Genomic DNA, 24,701 nt, shown 5'->3' on the forward strand with positions numbered 1-24,701 from the left:
AAAATAAGACACACAGCTACAACACAGGAAAAGACCCAGGGAAACCGAGTTAACGATGAAAACTCTGAAAACCATACATTTCACACCCGAGCTTCAACTCTCCTGGCCCAGTACCAAACGACTCACGGACCGGTACCGGTCCGTGGCCCGGGGGTTGGGGACCGCTGCATTATGGAACTCACCAAACACTGTCAAGCCTTCCTTCAAAAACAGTAATGCAAGTGTTCAAAACAAGAAAAAGTTTAATAAAAAATAAAAAAAAAAATTGGGCAAGTGACAAAAAAAGGACAAAATTTGGTTCAAAGGTGTTTAAATATTTGTTTTTTTTAAAAGATACATTTACAGGTTTCAAGCACTGCAGCTGCAAGTTTGACTTAAGTATTCTGAGCTACTAGCTCATACTCCAGGAAAGGATTCATGTCCAGCCAGCAGTAAGTACATTAGCACACGAACATTACATTAAACACACTGATACAAACAGATAAAAAGAAATGACAATAATTTATTTGGAAGACCAAAATTCGTTTTTAAATACTATTTTTGAGCAAAACGTTGTTGGTTAATTCTCTGCACGGTAATGACTTTTTACAAATGAGTGTTCACACTAAGTATGTGCAGTATGGTCCTGTGTTTCCGGGTAAGTCATGACAAATTAAAGTAAACCAGAAATAAAACATCACTGAGGTATATTCAACAACCACATTCAAAATTTCTGACAAAGTGCATGTGCTGGTGAGCTTTTTTCTTTTCCCCACATGGCAATAGTGCACTTCTTACCGGTTACAGTGCCAAAGAGCATGAGGCATCAGATGACTGCTTGATCACTTCAAAGATTTAAGATCATAAATAAATTAAAATGACTTTAGAATTATGAATCATAAACTCCTATGATTTGGCATCGATTTGATCAAGTTTCTAAATATTTTCCTTACTTTAACCAATAATATATCCCTGCCTGTGAAATGTAAACTGGGGAAAAAGTTAGACATTTTCTTTCCTCATATTCAATAAATAAAAAATAATGGAAAAAATACTTATGGCCGCTAATGCTACCCTCAGCCTCCTAGTAGATGCACCTATAGTATAAATTTGAAAATAATTACTTTCTTCTTTGGTTATTGTATTCAGGAGATTTTCAGAAAACTTGACCTCTGACCTTGAGGTCAAGGTCACCGAGGTACTTTAATGATTTTAATGTACTTTGGCTTGTTCAGGAGTGGCTAAGGTAGGTAAGTGGATTGTCTCTAATAGCTAGTAGTTCAACTATGTGCAAATTCCATAAGCAAGGCATGAACTTCATGACGTACACATTTTTATGACTGAATGAGAAACACATAGCAAAGCGCTTCGTAGAGCCTAGCTAAAATTAAAAAGACAAAGTAGAAGTTCACTGCAATATAATGACATTCAAATGATCCCAACTGCTTGAAATTTCAAGTATCAGCAAGTAACTGAAGCTCCTCAGGGCATGCGCTCCTCTCCATTCTCACCTGCCTGAGCGTCAGCTTCATCGGGCACCCTGGATCCAGAACTCTGAAGAAGATGGAATCCAATTAGTCTTTTTAATAATGAAAATCAGTTTTTAAGTTTCTGCTCAGAGACAACTGACCTGTTGGGCTAACGTCTGCGGTGCAGGGTCTGTTTCCTGCACTGGGAGGTGTTTCTTTTCTTCATCACCATCTGACAGCTCAGGCCCTGCACTGTCTTGCGATGGTGGAAACTGTAATCCATTTTGCATGGGTGGAGATGATCCATTCTGGATGTTGAGAGATTAAATCATGAAACTTTTTGAAGGGTTTCATGTCAGTATAACCACAGACTGTGGGGGAGACATTTACCTCTGAGAAATTTGCCTGCAATGATCCACTTGTCTCCTGAACTGGAGGATATTCAGGAGGTATTGGTATTGCAGCATGCTGAGGGCACGGTGAAGGTGGAGGCTTTCCAGAAGACAAAGTAACAGGTGGAGAAGGTGGAGGGGGTGGAGGGGGTTGCTGAACCGAGGCCTAAATGAATGAAGTGCCATTAGAGACAGTCTGATGTGCAGGCAGGCAATTCTGTAACATGAGTCGAGTTAGCACAACAGCACCAATGGGTCTCTGTAGCTGCCACTACTGACAATGATTTCAGGTCTCAATATATTTCTGGTAGTTTAGGAATTTCTTATGACAGGAACGAGGCTGTTAGGCTATTAGGCTTATTTAAATATTGTTTATTTCATTCCCAACACTTACAGAACTGAAATGCATTCAATCACCAAGAACAACTGCACAACTTAGCAATGGATATTGTTTGGGTTAGTCATATTCTGAAAAAGAGACCTTAGATAATTATGGTAATCTAAATTTGAGCTTAGGTAGGTAAAAATATATGTATGGATGCAATAAAAAAATAAAAAACAAAAGCAAAGTATTTGACTTTGACTCCATCATAGTGGTTGTTTCACAAGTAAGAGAACAAGGAAATAAAATCCACACTTGTTCTCCTGATTTTTGACTCTTTTTATATCAAACAGCACTTAAAAATGTGCACTTTGACACATATGGGACAAAAGGACAAAACAATGCAAAACAACAAAAACAGGCTAGCAAATAGCAGCTTATCATCCATTTGCCTGGCATTTATAGAAGAACAAGAGTTGGGCAAAACAAGAGGTTGTACTAAATGAAAGACAAAGTCACATGACAAACGTCATATGAAACATCAGAAAAAATGAACATATAACGCAATAAAGTGGTTCTATAGAGTAAAATCGATCAATTAATTCAACAAAGCAACATGAAACTGAATGAAAATGGCTCAGGTGACATTAAAGTACGACCATAACAGAGGGTAAGAGCAGTACGAGCATATAAAGTGGCTTCGTGTATGTGCACACGGGGTGTGAACACTTTTCTCTCGGGGTTCAGCCCACTCTCTGCCACGGCTGAGAGAAACCAACTGAGAGTTTTATGTGTTTGGTCCACACACAGTATGCGCTGTGGAGTGTATATGGTGGCCATACCGTACCGTAACGGAGGCACATTAGACCCAGGCTGTTGTCCCATCATCCCCAGGTTATTGGGGATGGTGGGACAACTCGGCTGTGTAGCAGATTGCCCGGCCATAATGTGGGCCGGTCCTGCTCGCGTACAACACCTCAAAAAAAAAATAAATACATACTCAAATAAAATATAGACCTCAATAAAAGTTCAGCTTGTTAATTGGTGAAAGAAAGATGTGTCGCTCGCTTACCATTGGCCAGCTCTTTATCACAAGAAGGTTAAAAAATGAGACGAAACTTTCTCTCTTCGCGTTCACTTGACAGGAACCAATATATGCCCTTCAGAATAAAAGCGTTTTATTTATTTATTTATTTATTTTCACCCAATGCAGTTATGTCAGAAGCTGAATATTTTATTCATCGTTAAGGACGTTATGTGGTTACAGTCTAAGGAGCTTGGAAAGAAAAGCGTCTGGACTTCTTTAAGTGGCTTGAAGACGTTTCACCTCTGATCCGAGAAGCTTCTTCAGTTCTAGGGTAAAATGGTGGAGAGTCCCAGATTTAAGCTCTGTGGGAGTAACCCACCGAGAGGGACAATGGATCCTCTACCTAATCACATGAGCTAAGGTGTGAAAATGGGTGTAGGTCACAATCAGCCAAGGTTTCGGGTTAGCTCATTGTGAAATCTAGCCCCACCCTATCATGTGATTTCCTGAGGTCAGATGGCCCAGGATGTGAGTGTGTTAAGGCGTCTGGAAAGGGATCGCAAAACTGGATTGTTGATGGCAGACAGTTGGTGTCGTAAACCACCGCCTCTGTTCAAAGATGGTCGCTCACAGTGGACATAAATGGCTTCTTTTACTCCTCTTTCAAAGCATCTGTCCTCTCTGTCCAAAATATGTACATTGCTATCCTTGAAAGGGTGACCTTCGTCCTTTAGATGCAGATGGACCACCGAGTCTTGTCCCGTGGAGGTGGCTCTTCTATGCTGTGCCATATGTTTATGAAGTGGCTGTTTGGTCTCTCCGATGTAGAGGTCTGGGCATTCCTCACTGCACTGTACAGCATACACCACATTGTTAAGTTTGTGTTTAGGAGTTTTGTCTTTGGGATGAACCAGTTTCTGTCTGAGTGTGTTGCTGGGTCTGAAGTATACTGGGATGTCGTGCTTGGAAAAGACTCTCCTGAGTTTTTCTGATACACCGGCTACATAGGGGATGGCAATGTTGTTCATGATTTATATTTTACTCTAAATTGTAAAACTATTTTATTTGTTATTCTCTCTGTAGAGCATGTACAAAAGGGTGTAACTATTGCACTGTGTTCTGTGCATTAGATCTTCAGCTCTGCCACTTCCAGCTCAGCTTCCTGTCTTTTTGTTAGTGCTACCATCTCTAAGCTATGCATCACTGCAGGTCTCACTACCATCTTGTAAACCTTCCCTTTCATTTCACTTTCCTGCTATCCTTCTGCTACAAATCACCCTGACAATCATCTTCACCTGCCCCACTCTGCCCATGCAATCTTCTTCACCTCTCCTGTGCACTGTCCACTGCTGGATGATCCCCCAGGTATCTCAACTACCTCCACTACCTCTGCTCCTTGCATGTTCACTTTCCCACCTGTTTTCTTATTCTTATTAGCACAAATGTATTCTGTCTGGCTTCTGCTGTTGTTCATTTCTCTTCTCTTCAATGTATATATCCACCTCTCCGGGCTCTCTTTCACTCGCTCCATACTGTCACTACAGATCATGTCGTGTGCAAACATCATAGTACACAGAGACTCCTGCCTGACCTCATCTGTCAGCATGTCCATCACCACTGTAACCAAGAAAGGGTTTAGATCACCGATGCAATCCCACCCTAACCTTAAGCTTTGACATCACTCCTACTGCACACCTTACCACTGTCCTCATCCATGTCCTGCACCACCCTCACATACTTTTCTGCCACTCTTGACATCCTTATACAGTACCACAGCTCCGATCTTGGTATACTAACATATGCTTTCACAGTGCAACTCCTGACCTTGTCTATAATTCTCCATCAACACTTACAGCAAAGCTCGCATCTCGACTTTTAATTTGAAGCTTTTACCGGAAGTTTGATGTTTAGAAAACTTCCTGGTGATATAGTTCCGGCTCGTATTTCTTGTAAACATAGCGTACGGTCGGACACACAGAATTGTTCTCGCTGATACAGTTAAAATTTGTGTCGCCAGTTGTTATTAAAGCCACGGTATCGCTCAGTTTTGGGCGTTTATCGCGTCCGAACGAGCTGCAGCGCTTCTCCGTAAATAAGGCTCCCCGCCGAATGACAGCTGTCAGCTAAAAGCTAGCCAAGCTAACGTTTAGAGAGAGCGCCGAGTCTGTCAGCATTAGAACGAAGTGACAGTCTCATGGTGGTCTCATTTCAATGGGGAACTGTCTATTTTCACAAGGTGCGGATGACCTGTCGCTGCTGAACGACTCCGAGGGAGGCAGTCTGCCCGGAGAGCCCCCGCCGCCATACCAAGAGCAGCCCGGGTCTCAGGTGAAATACAGCCCGGGGAGTCCAGAGCATGACAATTGAATTCCCCTACCCTTAAGTCTAATTAGTGGTGGAGGCTGTTATTGCTGTTATCTTAAATTTGGAAGCTGAAGTTTGGGCAGCCCAGCTTTCAGGATCAGATTGCACCATGCAGAATTTAAGCGTGAATAAAGTAAATACCACAGTCAAATTACTTCTACAAGCTTTTAGAAACACAGTCATAATTTGTGTTCGGGTCTTATATTTTTTTGAAAAAAGGATAAAACATTGTGCAGTGTATACGCATAATTTGTAATGTGACAATCTTTATCTCGATCCTAAAACATTGGTTCTTTTATCTAGTTCATGTCATCAGCTTATTATCAAGAAAACCAGGAACGTCTTGCTGAGAGGTGACGGTACAAACCTTTGCACCACTTTGTCGCGGATATACAAGTCTGGCTGAAACTTATGTATTTAGGGCTTTTTAACATTTAACTTTATAAACAAGTAAACATTTTTAAAAAATTACCGATTTTTTGTGTTTGGCTCAACACAACCTGTCTCCTAATAGTGGACCTGAAAATCTAGAAATTATGCAAACACATTATAATGCTTGGAAATGTACACTCACTGGACACTATATTAGGTACACCTTATTCGTACTGGGTTGGACCTACTTTTGCTTTCAGAACTGCCTTAAGTCTTTGTGGCATCCAGGTGCTGGAAACATTCCTCAGATATGTTGGTTCGTATTGACATGATAGCATCACACAGTTGTTGCAGATTTGTCGGCTGCACATCCATGATGGGACTTGCCTGTTCCACCACATGTGGTGCTCTATTGGATTGAGATCTGATGACTGTGGAGGCCATGTGAGTACAGAGAACTTTTGATCAAGAAAGCAGTTTGAGATGAATTGAACTTACACTGAGGTCATTAAAGGATGGACCTGGTCAGTAATGATACTCAGATAGGCTGTGGTGTTTAAATTATGCCAAGGGCTCTGACATAGACAAGATATTGTGACCCAGAGAACTGTGGCTCAATGGATATTTTCTCTTTTTCAGACCATTCTCTATAAGCCCTAGAGATGATTGTATGGGAAAATTTCAGTGGATCGGCAGTTTCTGAAGTGCTCAGACCTGCCTGTTACCAACAAATATGCCACATTCAAAGTAATTTGAAAGGCTGATTGAATATTTGCATTAATGAGCAGTTAAACAGGTGTACCTCATAAAGTGACTGGTGAGCGTATATGCACTTTTTGGCCCTCAAAATTGTAAAGATGGTTAGCTTGTAGTCCAGTAATCAGCGCTAGAGGGTTCATTTATTTAGATTGTACCTGTAGAGACAGAATTTGCTTTTGCTCAGTGTTTCAGTCTTGGAAATTTAAAGCATAAGGAACTCTGATATACAGGTGTATCATATTTTAATTTCAAAATTTAATTTAAATGAAGATGAAGATTTAGGTAATTTAGAAACATATGACAACACAAGGAAATAAATAATCTTTATCTGGTCCCAGGTTTTCTGATGCCACTGGAAATATAAAATCACCCTTTCAAAGATGACACGAATTGTCTTCTTTTCATTTATTTCAAGGAGCGCACTCAGGCTGTGCCAGTGTACCATCCCACCCCAGGCGAGAGCCGTCTGGCCAGTCAGCTGACTGAGGAGGAGCAAGTCCGCATCGCACAGCGCATAGGACTCATCCAGCATCTTCCCAAAGGCATCTTTGATCCAGGCTCTGACGCCTCTGAGAAGAAAGTTAAAGAGTGAGTTTTAAATGGTGGCACTCTCATTTGTTTCAATTTACATATTGCTTTGATTTTTTTCCCCCCATTTGATCCTTTAAGAGTTCAGTAATTTGTGAAATGCAGTTACTAATAGTTTATTCAGAAATCTTTGAATAGTTCCACTGTCCAAGAACACAAAGCTTTCGCATCTTGATGCATGCTCAATCATCCAGGTAAGGAAATCCCAAAAAGTTGATTCTGTTCATCTGGACGTAGCGTTTTCAGTGGGAGAAACATTTCGTCACTCATCTAAGGCTACGCCCACACTAGCCCGGATAGATTTGAAAACAGTGTCTGAAAACGCTCCGCGTCCACACTAGCGTTTTCAGTCATTTTCATAGAGTTGTGCGTCCACATTGAAACGGCCGAAAACGCTTACATTCCAGTTCTGCGCATGCGTGAAGCGCAAGAAGATTCGACCTGCCTCATTTCTCTCTGCCGCTTATTTACTTTCCGGCTCTTTGAAACGTTGCGGCAGAATGTTGAGGAAAAGCACTGAGTTTTTTAAATGGACTAACAATGAGGTGGAGTTGTTGCTGTGAGTAACACAAAAGTACAAAGTTGCAAAAGCGAGTGAGAGTTAAACAATTTGAAGAAAAGCTATCTAGAGCATGTACAGACTGATATTAACCTTTAATAGGGCTGTCAAAATTCAGAGCAAAGCAGCAATCACAGCAGTGTAAGATGGTGAAAAATATACCCTTAGGCCCCCTTCTCGATTCAGAGATGGTCTTTCCCTTTTCACATAAATGGCCTCCTTGACTCCTCTCACAAACTAGCATTCCTCCCTGTCCGGGATGTGTACATCCTCATCATTGAAAGAGAGGCCACTGGCCTGTAAGTGTACATAGACTGCTGAGTCCTGGCCTGACGAGTTAGCTCTTCTGCGGGGACCAAGAATTGGGTCCCCCGGCACAAACAGAGTAATATAGTATAAGTTGTTAAGTGCAAGGAGCATTGCTGTGATTTATACATTGGGGCAACAAAACAACCTCTGGCTAAGATGATGGCACAGCACAGAAGATGAGTTATCGTATGAGTTATTGATTGTATTTTGAGATGCTTTTTTTTTGTAATATATCAAAGTCTTCGGGTATTAGTAAATCCTTTCACTTTTTTCCCCTCCAGATGTGTCATCTGCATGTTGGATTTTGAATATGGCGACCCCATTCGGTTTTTGCCCTGCCTTCACATCTACCACGTGGACTGCATCGACCCATGGCTGATGCGTTCCTTCACCTGCCCCTCCTGCATGGAGCCCGTAGATGCAGCCCTGCTGTCTACTTACGAAACCAACTGAGCGGCCCCTGGTGGCTGCTTCTGCCTAAAAGTAATGCACCTTTTTAGCCAAAACTGTCATAGCTGTTCCAACAGATAGATGAGGGGATGTGGCATGATGCAGATGTTTGTTGGGTGCTTGTTAATACACACAAGTAAACAACTGTGTCCTACAGCACATTCTGTAGGCCTGAAATGCACCTAGTCAGACTTGGAAAGCATGCTTTGGCAGAAGGAAGATGTGCCAAATACAACAAATGAAGGAGCTGTACAAGTAGCAAAATATTACTGCACAGTAATTTCACTTTCATATGACTTACACTTATTTTTGCCTTTGTGTAATTTGCACCCTCTTTCAAGATGTGTGATGTGTAACATGTTCTCTAAATGGAGGAAATGCATATTTGTTTTGATCAAGTGGGAATCATTGTCAGAATTTCCAGTAAACACATGAAGTGAAGTAACTGCACTCTCCAAGTAAACTTGTGATCTCGAATGTCACCTAAACACAATACTCTCTACTGAAAAGCATACATCAGTATACATAAAACTTCACAAACTTCACTTTCCTGAAGCTATGCCATGAGATAAAATGGTGTCAATTCAGCTTTTGAGCATATTTTGAAAATGACTCCAGTTTTATTTTAGCTGCTTTGACTATATGTGAATGTTTCTGTTGCTTTCCCACAATATGAATCCTCAGCTTTTGCTTTGCCTTAAGTTTGTGCTCTCAACCCGTAGTTTGTCCTTTACAGTCAATAACAAAGACACAATATACCGTGCAATCACCCTTAAAGCACCTTGAGATAAGATGTCTGTCACCTGATACTGTGTAGCTTGTAGATTTCGATAATGGTGTTTTTTCTATGTGTGTATGTTTGCATTTTATGGGTTGTTGGATAGAGATCGTCATGTCAAGCTAGCATTGTGAGTTAACCCCCTCAGTTGTAAAATGTAATGTAGTTTCCGCTCCTTTTCTTGTTTGAAGCTTTTGGATTGTGCGCCGGATGCCTTCTAAATGAGCAAGTGATGCATTTCCAAAGCTTCCACGTCTGGTAATCTAATGTGATTTTTATGCTTTTGGTGTTGGACATGTGCTGTCAGTTATCGTTGCATAATGCACAAAGATGTGAAATGGCAAAAACAGAAGCTACAGCAGTAGAAAGGAATGTATCTTCAATGTAAAGCATGATTTCAGTTGTTACACATTGACAGTATGACTGTAAAAGGAAATTTGTGATTTACTGTGCACATACTGTGCCTTTTAAGGTTGAGGTAAGCCAATTTCCTGTGAAGTACAATCATTTATGACATTACTTTTGTTTTTCTTTAGTTGTCCTCTAGGAGGAGGCAGATACCAGCAATGTAGTGATTTGTGTCACAATGAAACAGGCCTAGGATGAAGCCAGAAATGTGATCTGGCTGCTGTTAACAATCAACAGTCATTCTGTCTTTTGATTTATGACTTGTGCTACAAGTGCACAGGTTTTAGGAAATCCATGAAACCACAATAAAAGTGGATGCCAAATCTTATACAAGTGTGATGTTTTGTTTCTGCATTAAATATTGTATTGAAACACATTCTCAACCTCTCAGCTGGAGAGGATAGTGGGTTAGAACTTAAGGAACAGACTAAACTGACTTTAATTTATCATGTTTTATATAAATCTTTAGATTCCTTAAGGAACAAAGCATGTATTTATCTCAAACACCATTGCATACGACTGCGTTATAGTCTTCTGTGTTTAACTGAGCACTAAAATAATTTGTTTCCATAAATGACTGATTCGTATTGATAACAGTTAAGCCCACTCAGTATAGACAGTGTGCAAGATGTTAAAACTTGACAGTTAATCCCTGAAGTGGATTGGCTGTCTACGCCTTTACATGAAAAGCTTCAAAGAATGTGTCATCAGTGTTACAGCTCAGAATGAGTCAGCCCTCATTTCTTTGTGTTTTCTTAGAAAAACAGGAAATGCACAAACATAACTGCAAATCAAGTACAGTCAGATAGAAACCGTCAGTACAATTATTATGAGCTTGGAAGTTAATATTGGTATGATCGCCTTTATTCTTCAATATAATCTGAACTCAAATATCTTGTCATTTCTCATAGTCAAGAATAGTTCTCTAGGCTTCTTGAAGGATATTCAAAGCTCTTTTTTTTGTATCTTAGCTGCCTGTTCAAAGGGATCCCACAGTACTTTAACAATGTTGAGGTCTGGTCTGTGGGGAGGCCAATCCAAGAGTGACAGTTCCACTGTGTATTTTTCTACAGTGCGTTTGCATTGTTTTGCTGATTATACAGGGAGTGCAGAATTATTAGGCAAGTTGTATTTTTGAGGAATAATTTCATTATTGAACAACAACCATGTTCTCAATGAACCCAAAAAACTCATTAATATCAAAGCTGAATGTTTTTGGAAGTAGTTTTTAGTTTGTTTTTAGTTTTAGCTATTTTAGGGGGATATCTGTGTGTGCAGGTGACTATTACTGTGCATAATTATTAGGCAACTTAACAAAAAACAAATATATACCCATTTCAATTATTTATTTTTACCAGTGAAACCAATATAACATCTCCACATTCACAAATATACATTTCTGACATTCAAAAACAAAACAAAAACAAATCAGCGACCTATATAGCCACCTTTCTTTGCAAGGACACTCAAAAGCCTGCCATCCATGGATTCTGTCAGTGTTTTGATCTGTTCACCATCAACATTGCGTGCAGCAGCAACCACAGCCTCCCAGACACTGTTCAGAGAGGTGTACTGTTTTCCCTCCTTGTAAATCTCACATTTGATGATGGACCACAGGTTCTCAATGGGGTTCAGATCAGGTGAACAAGGAGGCCATGTCATTAGTTTTTCTTCTTTTATACCCTTTCTTGCCAGCCACGCTGTGGAGTACTTGGACGCGTGTGATGGAGCATTGTCCTGCATGAAAATCATGTTTTTCTTGAAGGATACAGACTTCTTCCTGTACCACTGCTTGAAGAAGGTGTCTTCCAGAAACTGGCAGTAGGACTGGGAGTTGAGCTTGACTCCATCCTCAACCCGAAAAGGCCCCACAAGCTCATCTTTGATGATACCAGCCCAAACCAGTACTCCACCTCCACCTTGCTGGCGTCTGAGTCGGACTGGAGCTCTCTGCCCTTTACCAATCCAGCCACGGGCCCATCCATCTGGCCCATCAAGACTCACTCTCATTTCATCAGTCCATAAAACCTTAGAAAAACCAGTCTTGAGATATTTCTTGGCCCAGTCTTGACGTTTCAGCTTGTGTGTCTTGTTCAGTGGTGGTCGTCTTTCAGCCTTTCTTACCTTGGCCATGTCTCTGAGTATTGCACACCTTGTGCTTTTGGGCACTCCAGTGATGTTGCAGCTCTGAAATATGGCCAAACTGGTGGCAAGTGGCATCTTGGCAACTGCACGCTTGACTTTTCTCAGTTCATGGGCAGTTATTTTGCGCCTTGGTTTTTCCACACGCTTCTTGCGACCCTGTTGACTATTTTGAATGAAACGCTTGATTGTTCAATGATCACGCTTCAGAAGCTTTGCAATTTTGAGACTGCTGCATCCCTCTGCAAGATATCTCACTATTTTTGACTTTTCTGAGCCTGTCAAGTCCTTCTTTTGACCCATTTTGCCAAAGGAAAGGACGTTGCCTAATAATTATGCACACCTGATATAGGGTGTTGATGTCATTAGACCACACCCCTTCTCATTACAGAGATGCACATCACCTAATATGCTTAATTGGTAGTAGGCTTTCGAGCCTATACAGCTTGGAGTAAGACAACATGCATAAAGAGGATGATGTGGACAAAATACTCATTTGCCTAATAATTCTGCACTCCCTGTAGTGCTGAAAAATGAAGCCGTTGGCAATTAGATGCTTTTCAGACAGTATTACATGGCAGATCAACGTCTGACAGCACTTTGCTGTGTTCATAAATTCATCAGTTTTCACAAGATCCTCAAAGCCACTGGTTGAAATGTAGCCGCAAACCACGAAAGAGCGCCACTGATCACTCATCACTTCTTAAAACCTGATTGCTACTGATTGTCATTCCAGTTTTTGTGTACTTTGACATACCTCAGTCTTTTCACTTTGTTTTTCTTCCTTAGGAATGGCTTCTTCACAGCCACCCTTGCACTGAGACCATTTCTAATGAGGCTTTTGTGAGCAGCAGATGGATCAACTGAAATTCCAGATATATCTCTTATGCCCTATGTGAGGTCTGCTTGAGTTTCTTCCTGTTTCTTAAGGACGTGGCATTTATATGCTGTTCATTTGCTGTAGATAGTTTTTTTTAATCACGCTATTTCTTCTTTTGTCTTCTTGTTTCCTCATATTGTTTATAGACACATTTCACACCATGCTGAGATACATCAAGCTTTTTTTAAGGAAATGGGAACAAATTGGTTTCTTTGTTAAGTTGTCTTAACATATAGACACAAAACTGGTTTGTTAGTTAGTCACCTGTTTATGCTTGAATGATCCATGGATCAAAAAGAAACTATTTGGGTATGAAAACTGGACTGCAGCCAATGTCCAAAGAAAAATGCTGAAACACCTTTAGAAAGTCTAGAAATGTATGACTCAGGATCACTTTAAAAAAGACGATAATCGTTATCAGGCAAAATGATTTATGTTTTAAACAAACAGTTTAAACATATCACTTTGGGCTGAGTAAAACTGAAATAAGGTTTTTTTTTTTAGCTTGCAACATTTGTTAAGCAGATGTTAGCCTGATGGAGGCAAAAACACTTAAGCGTGCTGTGGGTGGCTTGCCAGCAAGTGAGTTTATTTAGTGTTTAAATCATATAAAAAGGACTTGCTCCCTGCATCCAGACTCTTGTATGACTAAGAGCCAAATGAACAGCAGGCATGTAGTCGGGTGCCAGAACATTAGTGGACATGTCCACCAGCTGGACCCTCAACATCAGCAGAGTAATGCTCATTACTAGAATGAACTTCATGATCACTGTACTAAAGGAGAAAAATTTCACGATACAGTACGATAGAGATATTTTCTTTCTGCAGAATATTTTATTAAAAGGTTCATATATATTTACAGTATTTAAAGCACACATATTGAACATTTTCAACCACACTGGATATCAGTGCAACAGATTCAGAAACTATTACACTTATTGCACGTATGTATGAGCGTGAATGGTTCCTATGGATAAATTACATAAATGTTACACAGTATTTTGTGATCTGTACATGTTTTTTAAAATCTTACAGTTATAATCAGGTGGGGATTTTTCTGCTTTTAGGTTTACAGTACCAAAGCAAAGATTTCAAACCTCAACAGCAACACTTCATTTCACAGTATTTCTTGAGTTTCTTTTTATAAAGCGTACATTCCCACACTGACAGTAGCCAGAGCCACAAACAGTCCCAGGACCATCCTGAGCAGCGAGGAAGTGTAAATGTTTTCTGACATGTGGAGTGTGTTCGCCTTGGACTGTGTCATCGAGCTCTGCAGGTTGTTGTCAGAGACAGTTAGCATCTTCTGTAAATCTTCAAAGACCTGTAACACAAACAACAGAGCATCTATCAGCTGCTGTAGCTAAATATCAGTAAGTGTAAGAGCTAATCAGCTGCCCTCTGAGTGGCACTTTTGCTTTACGATCTGTCCTTCCTAGATTATCACACCTCCTTACCTGAATGTTGAACTCAAAGGCCCTGACAGCCTCCTCCAGCACACCGTTCCTCTCCTCCTCTGTCAGCTCCACACTGTTCATTCGGCTGCGATAGAGCTGTTTGAACAGGTTAGGGCTGGACACCCCAGGGAAGGCAAAGAAGGACAGACCATCACCATTTTTCAGATCCATGGACTTCTGAGCGATCCGACCAAGAACCTGTCCCCCAGACAGGTCACCCAGATACCGGGTGTAAGCATGGGCAAGCAGGAATTCAGGGTTTTCTTTGCCAATCTAAAAAATGGTAATGGAGTTATCAAGAGCGTTAATTGACCATCACCTAGCAGAGATAGAAACATGCATGTGATTCATGGAAGGTTTAAATAAAACATACCTGTCTGAGCCTGTGGCTGTATCTTTTAGTGGCTGCAGGAATGACAATCTTCTCTCTCCAGTCCTGACCATAGAAGTATTCCAGATCTTTTTCAATGGACTTCAGCCTGGCCAGTTCAGCAGGAAAGTAAATAGGTGCGACGCTCGGATGGTCCGAGTTCCTGTCCAGCTCTTCCTCCAAAGCCTGGTAGATCTCATACAGCGAACACAGGAGGAGCTGAAGAAGAAGAGACACAAAGCCATTAAATCTTGGTATCGACCCCCACAAAAGTAAGATTATTTAAACAATTGTGCTGTCCTTTTTTTAATATTACCTTATATTGCGGAAGCGTAACCTTTCCCCTCTGGAAGCTCAGCATCAGTTCTGTGTTTTCTGCTCTAACGTGACTCTCCTTAGTCACTTTTTTTATTTGTTCAGACAAGTCCCTGAGAAAAGAAATTGATCACAATTAGAAGAGAAAGCCAACATTTAATGTATTGCAGCTAAGGAAAAGGCAGTGACACAAGGCTAAGAGCAGTAATCATTAGAAAACATGTAGGGCAAATATGTGCATCCAAAGTAAACTTCCATTATGAAAACATATTGTGATTAGAAATGTTTATGTAGCTCACAAGCTTCCCAAACATATTCTGCTACTTGAGATATGTGTTGGATGTCACAGAGCTGATTGAAAACTAAATCTATCCCCAGACATTAAAAGAAAAATGTGCATGGAGCGGAAAAGAAGATTTAGATTCTTAATAAAATCACAGCAGCTCAGTCTAACCTGTCAGTCATCTGCTCTGCTGCTGTATGCGTCTTCTTCTCGGTTTCCATTGTGCCGCTGAAAAAACAGTAAAGGACAGTAAAGATGTCAGAAAGGTACTTTAACAGAGCATAAATACTTTTCTGATATGGTGAGAACACTGTGGATTAAGGGATATAAATCGACAAAAGGTTGTCAAATTTAAAGTATGATATTTCGTTTGACTCACCAGTAAGAATGAAGTCTGATCTGTGCCCTTAGTTTCTCTCTGGATGTCCAGTGCAGTTGTGTGCTCTGCTGGCTTTCACGCTTCTCTTTATACGATCAGCTTCAGTCTCCTCCTCCCACCACCAGCTCAACACAAACAGGAACTCAGCCTCAACAAAAAAAACTGGGCTAAACATGACACGGCAACATCAGCAACAATAGTAGGAGGGGACCAGGAGTTAACATGATACGGCAACTTTGAGAATAGCACGGAAAACTGCTGAGGGAAGGACTACCAGAGTGTGAGGAGGGAGTTCCCTGGAAAACCAGGGGGGAGGGCTGAGCGCTAAACATGATGCTGCAACTTCAGATTCCAAAGTAGAGCCACACAGGGGAGGAGGAGCTGAGGCTAAGCATGACAGTGTGAGTTTGCGAAGCTGTGAGAGAGGAAGTGTTTAAACAGTGACTAATGCTGTACATTTAATCAGAAACAAGAGCAGGTTTGTCATATTACACAAGTCTATCAACATTCAGTGACAAAGTGGAGGAGTATTTTTGACAAACAAGAGTAGATACTGTTGATTTAGTCCATGTAAACAATAGTAAAAAGCTACTGATATCATCTTTACACACAAAAGTTAAGCCCAAAACTTATTTGTGACTAGCCTGAAATAAAACAAAGCTTTTAAAATTATTTCTTCCACAATATGTCATCCATGAGTGACTGTGATATGCAGAAAGTTTTGTAAACTAACCGCAACCAAAGATATGAGATATCTGAGCATTATACACAGATGTGATCAATTCATACTGATTCAGAGGGTACCCAAATGCTCTTGTAAACAGCCTCTACCCTTCTGGGAAGTCTCTAAAAGAGATTATAATCTGCAAAAATCTTCTGTCATCCACTAAAAGAGCGTCACTGCTTTTATCTTTATCCTACTGGACCCCTCCTAGAACTGTTACTCAGAAATCTTTTCATAGGGTTTTGCAATCTGGCAGAGCTCTACTGCAGTGCAGCATTAAAAGAAGTCAGCAAAGTGTTCCCAATTTTAATTTTCCTCAGAAGCTGCTTGAAGGAGTAAAGGTCAGAGGTCTTAAACTACAGGAACAAAAACTGGAACCACACTACTGTCCAACCTAGTTTAATTCGAGTTATTTATAGAGCCATCTTGAGGCAAAGGAAACAGAAAACCGCTTCACTCTGAGCAGCTCTTCCAGCGAAACAACTCCCAGCCTCTACGTGGTTGGCAGTATGCTTAAACCTTTGGTCTTTTATAAAGAACTATTATTATCATATATTCACTTTAAGTGAAAATAAGGTATGTTTGTCATATTAGATTAGATTAGATTAGATTAGATTAGATTAGATTAGATGAAACTTTATTAATCCCTCGGGTGGGTTCCTCCGGGAAATTCAGTTTCCAGTAGCAAAGCACCGAAAGAAGTTGCATGTTACAGATACATTAAGGGGAATGAGAGTAAGGATATAAGCATAAATACACCATATATACACATGTACACATATATAGATACAGAATATACAATATGGATAAATAGGATTGCTCATTTGAGTGAGTATATTGCACAGTCAAATATAAGAAAAAAGACAAAACAAAAACAAAAAACAAATATTGCACAGTGTAGAGAAGCACCTACAGCTCAGTTGTTCCCGCCCTCCCTTGTCCCCCTGTTTCTCCTCCCTCTCCCCTCCAGTGAGGAGTTAAACAGTCTGATGGCGTGTGGGACAAAGGAGTTTTTAAGTCTGTTGGTTTTTGACTTTGGGAGAAGCAGCCTGTCGCTGAATAGGCTCCTCTGATCTTCTCTGCCACTGTCACCAGAGTGTCCAGCTTCATGCCGACCACAGAGCCCGCCTTCCTGATTAGTTTCTCCAGCCTGGATGAGTCCTTCTTTGCTGTGCTGCTCCCCCAGCACACCACGCCATAGAAAAGGACTCCTGCGACCACTGACTGGTAAAACATCCTCAGGATCTTCCTGCAGATGTTGAAAGACCTCAGCCTCCTGAGGAAGTACAGTCGGCTTTGGGTGTCTACATAGCTTTGACTATAAACTGTGCCTACACGTTTTATGTAAAGGCCTAAATAAAAATGGCATGTAAAATACGTGAGTACTTGAAATCAGTTGAGACAAAGCGATGAAAAAATACCGCTACATCTGTTTTTTATCAAAAGGCCAAACGTTTCAATGCGTAATTATAACCTACATGGACAAAAAAATAACATAAAAAAAGCACAACTCTATGTTATATATGATTTGAAAAATGTGTCACTAAACTGCAGACTGCCGTGCATCTGCTCAGCCATCTGCAGGTATAAAATCACAAAGCTTCACTCGGGCTTAACGTGACTCAGCACAGCGTAGTGACCGACAGAGAGGGAGGGAGGGCGCTAAACGTGAGTCAGCAGGCTTTGCTTCACACGTATACGGCTGAGCAGCACAGTGAGTTTACCACAGGAAGTCTGTGACAGAGCTGGCCCGAGATTTAGGAGCTTGTTAGAGGTTGTGTGCTTCATGTTACCGGACCAAAATCCGGCATTTTCCTGAATTAATGATAGTTTTTGGTCAAACGTGGAAACAAAACGAAAGGAAGACAGACATCGATGTGAGACGTGTTTGAGATTGTTTTCTGCTCAGTCTTATCAGTTTGTATTTATTTTAGATAAAAAAAAACCCCACAAGCTTCGAAAACTCCTCTTTTGGGCATAGTAGAAAGCCCACTGCTTAACTGCTCTTATCACAAACATTAAATTAATGTTGAACTAGAGGACTTCAAAACAACTTGTTTTCCTCACTAGCTAGCACACAAGACTAGCGTCTAGCTAGCACTAGCCTTAGATCATTTATTTGCCTTGCACAGTCAGCAGTCTGCTGAAGGTGAGCTATTCATTTACTCGCCCAGGTGAGAATGTTTTATCTTCAGCAATTTAGGCCCATAAACCTTAGAGAGACGGCGAGTCCCTGCTGAAACCTTTTATTAGCTGCTGCAACCTTTTATTAGCTTTATCCAGCCTTCATGTTTGGTCAGACTAAACTTCAGAGCATATTCCATCTAAAATCCTCGCAGTAAACAGAAAATATACGAAGTGGTCATTGAATAAGCAGACTGTACATGCTCAACTTTATCTCACATTACTGTGTTATCATGCAACTTCACTGTACTTAGAGTTCCTGCTGTCTGAATCATTGATCTCTCTTCTGTTGATCTAGATGGATGGTGAAGCAGAAATAGTGAGTGGATGCACCCACAGAGAAAACAAAAGGTCATACAAAGACTTTTTGATGGATGTTGAGGACCTGGAGGAAGCAGGATCAGATGCAGAGGAGCATAGCACCAAGATGCTTCACCAGGTGCACTATTCTGGGGATTTTTGAATCATGTTTCTGCACCGAGTTGCAGTGCTGTGTATATTCCATTGCAGGGACGGTGTCTTTTTAACATCTTTGAATTTTAACTGTGCTACATTTTGTGTACTTTTCTGGGCAATCGTGGCTCAAGAGTTGGCAGTTTGCCTTGTAATCAGAAGGTTGCCGGTTCGAGCCCCGGCTCCGACAGTCTCGGTCGTTGTGTCCTTGGGCAAGACGCTTCACCCGTTGCCTATTGGTGGTGGTCAGAGGGCCCGATGGCGCCAGTGTCCGGTAGCCTCGCCTCTGTCAGTGCGCCCCAGGGCAGCTGTGGCTACAATATAGCTTGCCATCACCAGTGTGTGAATGGGTGGATGACTGAATGTAGTGTAAAGCGCTTTAGGGTCCATAGGGACTAAGTAAAGCGCTATGCAAATACAGACCATTTACTTTTAGATTTTTAGACCAATTACAGTTTGATAATTGTTGTTTCAGTTGGTGCCTGGGCCCAAGCCTAGATAAAGGGGGGGTGGGGGGGGGCAGAAAGGGCATTGGGTATAAAATCTTTGCCAAATCAAACATACAGATCATCAATAATACTGACAGGACAGATCGGGTTAACAACAACCACCTTCGGTGCTGTTTGCCAGCAGGGTTGTGGTAGAGACTGTGCCACTGTTGGCTGAAGGCAAGGGAAGAGGAAGGGCGAAGGAGTCTTCAGAGTCATCAAGAGAAAAGGAAAGGCCTGAATGTGGAGGTGAGAGTAGGGTCTTTAAATGTAAGGAGCTTGACTGGTAAAATGAGAGAATGAAAAGTAAGAGAGGCAAGGATGATATGGTTTGGATGTGCAGAAGAGGGATAGCAGATATACTGGACAAAGGATATTGAGTATAGAGCTGCCAGGCAGGAAGAACAGAGAAAGACCACAGGGAAGATCCATGGATGCAGTGCTAGAGACGGGGTGAGATGGTGCCAGATCATATATACTGTGGTGGTGACCCCTAAAAGAAGTGGTCGAAAAAAGTGTTTTGCCTCAGCTGTCTATAAAACCATAAAACACAAAGATTGTTGCAATCAATTTTACAATTCGGTTCTTGCTTTGTGATAACACTGGAGGAACAAAATGATATTTACATCAATGTCAGCATCAGTTAGGTGCTGGCTAAATGTTAAGATAATGTGAAGAGGAAAAACAGGGCCGTTTATTTGAAGTAAGAAAGATTTCTTTGTGGTCCTGGTATAAAAGAGGGAATAAACAAATACAAATGCAGAATAAACTAAGAAAAAAACTTTGGCTATGGACAAAATTGATTAAACAATCATGTGTGTTGTTGCAGAATTTCACAATCATTGCACCCCAGTACCTTTAAACCACCGCTATGTTTGTTTTATAGTGTGAGTCATGCGTTATACTGATATTTCTAACGGGTTAAAAGTCATGTAAGTGCTTGTAATTTTTCCAGGAACAAAGTGGCTCCCTGAACAAGAACATACCACCTATTGGTAAGGCCTTAGCAGCTGTGTACATTACACTGTGATATTTTTGTTTCTGATGCAACTTTATTTGACATCTCTGTGTCTACAATGTCTAAGGTTGCAAAAGTAGGATATTTTATTTAACAAACTTTATTATTTATCAGAAATTAATTTATAGCATGTTAATGCACATAAAATCCTGATTATCACAGTATTTCATAAGGTGTTAAGAGTATAAAAATAACAAGGTGGAAATGTACACTTTTGGCTTAACCTGGGAATTATATGTTAATGCATTTGTTTATGATTCTTCTGTCCTCTAATTGCAGGTAGTAGTGGTATAGACCACAAACCTCATGGAGCAGACGTCTCAGGCTTCCTCCATGAATATCCAGTCTGTGTGTCACAGGACAGATGGACAGTGAGAGGAGAAGAGGTGATAAAACAGACACTAGGGCTGTGCGATATGACCAAAATCTCATATCCCGATATAAGAATTGTATTGTCCCGATAACGATATAAATCACAAAAATGTAACATTTTCTGTAAATTCTGTGAATCTCGGGCAGCTCGACTTGCGGGAAGTGTTTCCAGCTGCGCGTCATGTAGCTGGAGTCAAGTGTTTTAACAGATGCATGAAACGATACATTTTTAGACATAAGTTGTAACTGCCGCCGTTTTCTTTGTGAGTATTTATTACACGGCGTGCTGCGGGTTGCCTGTTCTAACGTTTGAGTCTAAGGTTTATTTTTTAGCACCTGGTGGCTCTTTTTTACTTCTCATCTGTAAATAATCTGCTCTTTCACGTGATTCAGTTTATTTTGAAAAGTCTCAACAGGATCTTGAGCTTTATTGTGAAAGGTTTATGTGGAACATAAACAAGCGGACACGCGATGGTTTTACTGTCGTTGTTGCTAACCACAACGCATAAAAACAGGCGCTTGTCCGTCCTTAGTGTGGTTATATAAAATATAAGAGAAAGAGAGAACTTTAAGAAATTAATGTAGCCACTACAGTGACCATCAAAACGATGAAAAAATATTGCCGTAAAGAGTTTATTTTGCGACACCACGAAACAAACGATAGCGTAAAATGAAACATAGACGTTTTTATCCGATATATATCGTTATATCGAACAGCCCTAACAGACACATCCAAATATTTTTCTTTTTACCCACCATGGTTACATTTTTTTTCAAATCTTTATCTATCAAAACAAAAAACAGGACTTTATCCTTTTACTTCTAACCTTGTGGCTACTTCTTTCTTTCTAGCGTATCCAAGAAAACTTGTTGCATCCATGTTTTAATGCAGAGGGAAACATTAGTCTGGTAATGTTTTGTAATTTATGATTTATAGCCAAGTACTGTATATCTCCCAATCTCACATTTAATCATTATGTTTTGTATTCCTTTCGTTTTCTTTCAGAGGAGTCCAGGTCCCATGATGGAGTACTTGGTGTATCTTAATAGCCAGCATTATGGGGCAGATTGTCCCAGTAACGGACCTGCCAGCCCCTCTGTCTCTCCAGTAGGCAACTGGCCTCGTCACTCTACACCCATTCCTAGTTCACTGACAGCCATTTCTACTACTGTTAGCTCCACGATGACTAGCTTCATGACTGATTCATGTAGTCCCATTGGTTTTATATGTGGTGTCACTACTTCAGCCACAGACCCTCTAATGTCCACCCCCAAGAGTCTCTGCTGCTCTGACCAGGATCCTGCCAGTGCTGCAGCTTACCTTCACCTCCTGGGAGAATCGTTATCCCTGATTGGACACCATCTCCAGGAGACGGATGTGAGTAGATTCAATTAAAAAAAAATCTTTTTATAAGACACTTAATGTCTTTTGTTCATCTCTCACATGTATTCTTCATCTTGCTTGTATAAATTCAGAAACGAGGGGCTAATAGTGGTCCCAGAACCAGAACTACTTTATATCTTTGCTAATCAGAAGTAAACATAGAAGAGATTTTGATCTTAAACAGATACTGTGAAGGCCTTGATAGTTGGAGTGTATCCCAAGATAGTTGGTGGGAGTTGAAACATTGTGGTGCTTTCTTTATCTTTTTCTGTCTATATTCCAAACTGATTCACAGAGGCCTGTTTTCACAAAGCGAGTTTAACATAGCCAAGCTATCTTTCCCTTATCTAGATTAACTTGTTTTAACATTGGCAATCAGGATAAACGGTCACATGAGGCTGGTTATCAACTTGTTACGCTAACCTAGGGTGAAAAATGTTGGCAGTCTCTTAACCAGTCAGTATTATAGATAAGTGTACTGTCAGCAGAGTAACTCATTTTACAAAGGAAGATGAAACAATAGTGTGTGAAAAAATATCAAGAGGTTAAACTGACTGAAAAGCAATAAAGCTGCTGCAGACGAAGCAGTGCTCTAAGTGTGTGTGTGTGTGTGTGTGTGGACTCTGTACAGTCATGTAGTATTAAAAGTTTGCTCATTACACGGTTTTGTCAAGACTACTGGAAAGCATGCAACTTATTCATTGCACTATAGGGTGATACAGGGCTCTCTGTGCATCTCTGCAGAAAATGGTGTGTATGTCGAGTAGTTTGTCTCTACTCTTGGACTCTCTATTGTGTGCTATGGCTCCACTTACCGGCCTCACTATGCACATACCAGAGCTGAGGAGCTGCACACAACACACACTGGTAAGCATTGCTGCCAATTTATGGTGCATACACATCATATCCTTTACATGTTGTTATGTGTACATGCTTTCACCTTGGTGAAATTATTGTAGTGAACTTCCACTATATTGTTTGTTAAAGGAAAAACGCCTGCAGATTTATGCTTTACTTTGTTGACACAATGCCGCTGTTATGAATGAAACTTGTGGTATTGACAAAGTCCAATAACTCTAGCGGTACTTATCCTGTCAGTGTTTATTGTTCAGCATTGGTTTATTTGTTGTTCCACTAATCAAGTCTGCTGTCAAAATGTACTTTTTGTACTATAATACCTATTCTAAACATCTCGAATTTGCACCTAACAAATGCCATTTAAGCCAAAGAGAAATATTTATCCAGGAGAGATTTAATCAAAAAAGGGAAAAACTCATTTCAAAAGGTTAAAAATAATACCAAGGAATAAAACTTAAATGTTTACAAACAACTGAAGCTACAGTGTAAACATTGTAACCCATTCTATAGACTCAATAAAACTAAACAAGTTTGTGGTAATTTTATTGTTTTATTTGGACATGTGCTCCTAAATGCACTTTATTAGTATATCGTTGCAATCAGCCTTTTTGCTTCCTCTTTCCTTGATTTTCTTTCCTTTGTGAATGCTTTTCTTGTTTGTTTAAAGGCCTCCACCTTGGATAACATTGCGTATGTGATGCCTGGCCTGTGAGTAAAAGGAGACCCCTACTGGCTCTACACAGCAATGATACCCTGAAAAACATTTTTCTGTTAGTTGATACTTGAAAAGTAAGAGTTGTTGTGTTATGAGAATTTGCCTGCACTTTGAACTTTGAAGTGAACTTTTTTCAGAAGGACATTTGTTTTGTTAATTACATATGTTAATTGTTTAAAATGCAAATTAAATGCCTTGCATTAACTATTTGATTAGATAAGATTTTTGAACACTCTGCTTTTTAAATTAATTGAATAGTGATAAAGATGTCTTGTGTCCTTGGAAAACATTAGAAGTAGTGGGTAATTCACAGTAGAGATCAGGCATCACATATTTACATTTGCCTGGTAACTCAATAATAAATGTACATGAATACCATCTTATGTTTTGTTTATACAGTATGGGTATGTATAGTCAACTTAAATATTCTTACAAAATGCATATTGGTCTGTGTTCTTGATGAGATGAGAAAAAGCTGGTTTCTTGAACATGACAATGAATTCATTGTACTCTGATGTCCTCCACAGTCACCAGGTCACAATTCAGTAGTCACATCCTGGATGTGCAGCCAACAAATCTGCAGCAGCTGTACAATGCGATCATATCAATATCGACCAGAAACTATGAGAAATATTTCCAGCAACTTGTTGAGTCTTTGCCATGCAGAACCAAGGCAAGGGGGTCCAGCCAAGTACTAGCAAGTGGGAATACAGGAAAATATTTGAGGATGAAGCTGTGGGGATGTGTGCAAATCTGTAAATATTACCCAGCTACTTTAATCACAGCCATGAATATATGCTGAAAGAGCAATTTTCTTGTTTTGCAAATTACTGACAACAGGTTAACATTTAAATCCTTAATGACAAAGTGTTAGTGACATTAATCAAGAGGTCTGTTTGTAAT

The 24,701-nt window shown here is 40.3% G+C and overlaps 4 protein-coding genes across 5 annotated transcripts; 2 read left to right on the forward strand and 2 right to left on the reverse strand.

Moving 5' to 3' along the window:
* Positions 1-224: 224 nt before the first annotated feature.
* LOC146385352 (uncharacterized) lies at positions 225-3,314 on the reverse strand. The gene is made up of 4 exons (XM_084931051.1): positions 3,235-3,314; positions 1,839-2,006; positions 1,610-1,756; positions 225-1,533 (listed from the first exon to the last, which is right to left on the reverse strand). Exons 1-4 carry the CDS (start codon positions 3,235-3,237, stop codon positions 1,462-1,464), a joined length of 390 nt encoding a protein of 129 aa, XP_084787177.1. The 5' UTR covers positions 3,238-3,314; the 3' UTR covers positions 225-1,461.
* A 1,778-nt stretch (positions 3,315-5,092) lies between these two features.
* rnf11a (ring finger protein 11a) lies at positions 5,093-10,109 on the forward strand. Its single transcript, XM_084931060.1, has 3 exons — positions 5,093-5,517; positions 7,100-7,272; positions 8,422-10,109. The coding sequence occupies exons 1-3, from the start codon at positions 5,401-5,403 to the stop codon at positions 8,591-8,593; spliced, it is 462 nt and encodes a 153-aa protein (XP_084787186.1). The 5' UTR covers positions 5,093-5,400; the 3' UTR covers positions 8,594-10,109.
* A 3,503-nt stretch (positions 10,110-13,612) lies between these two features.
* On the reverse strand, positions 13,613-15,712 carry LOC146385354 (heme oxygenase-like). The gene is made up of 6 exons (XM_084931059.1): positions 15,603-15,712; positions 15,395-15,451; positions 14,942-15,053; positions 14,629-14,844; positions 14,256-14,528; positions 13,613-14,122 (listed from the first exon to the last, which is right to left on the reverse strand). The coding sequence occupies exons 2-6, from the start codon at positions 15,442-15,444 to the stop codon at positions 13,940-13,942; spliced, it is 834 nt and encodes a 277-aa protein (XP_084787185.1). The 5' UTR covers positions 15,445-15,451; positions 15,603-15,712; the 3' UTR covers positions 13,613-13,939.
* A 1,185-nt stretch (positions 15,713-16,897) lies between these two features.
* On the forward strand, positions 16,898-24,312 carry LOC146385355 (uncharacterized). 2 transcript variants are annotated; one of them, XM_084931058.1, is made up of 8 exons: positions 16,898-17,553; positions 18,809-18,949; positions 20,407-20,446; positions 20,749-20,855; positions 21,694-21,750; positions 21,848-22,219; positions 22,970-23,092; positions 23,751-24,312. In XM_084931058.1, the coding sequence occupies exons 2-8, from the start codon at positions 18,809-18,811 to the stop codon at positions 23,793-23,795; spliced, it is 885 nt and encodes a 294-aa protein (XP_084787184.1). In that variant the 5' UTR covers positions 16,898-17,553; the 3' UTR covers positions 23,796-24,312. The 2 variants fall into 2 exon arrangements, with proteins under 2 accessions (XP_084787184.1, XP_084787183.1); XM_084931057.1 differs by lacking the exon at positions 16,898-17,553 and adding an exon at positions 17,963-18,203.
* The last annotated feature ends 389 nt before the right edge of the window (positions 24,313-24,701 follow it).

Source organism: Perissodus microlepis, chromosome 6 (assembly GCF_051167445.1).
Source record: "Perissodus microlepis isolate ML-2025 ecotype Zambia chromosome 6, ASM5116744v1, whole genome shotgun sequence".
Classification (NCBI taxonomy): Eukaryota; Metazoa; Chordata; class Actinopteri; order Cichliformes; family Cichlidae; genus Perissodus; species Perissodus microlepis.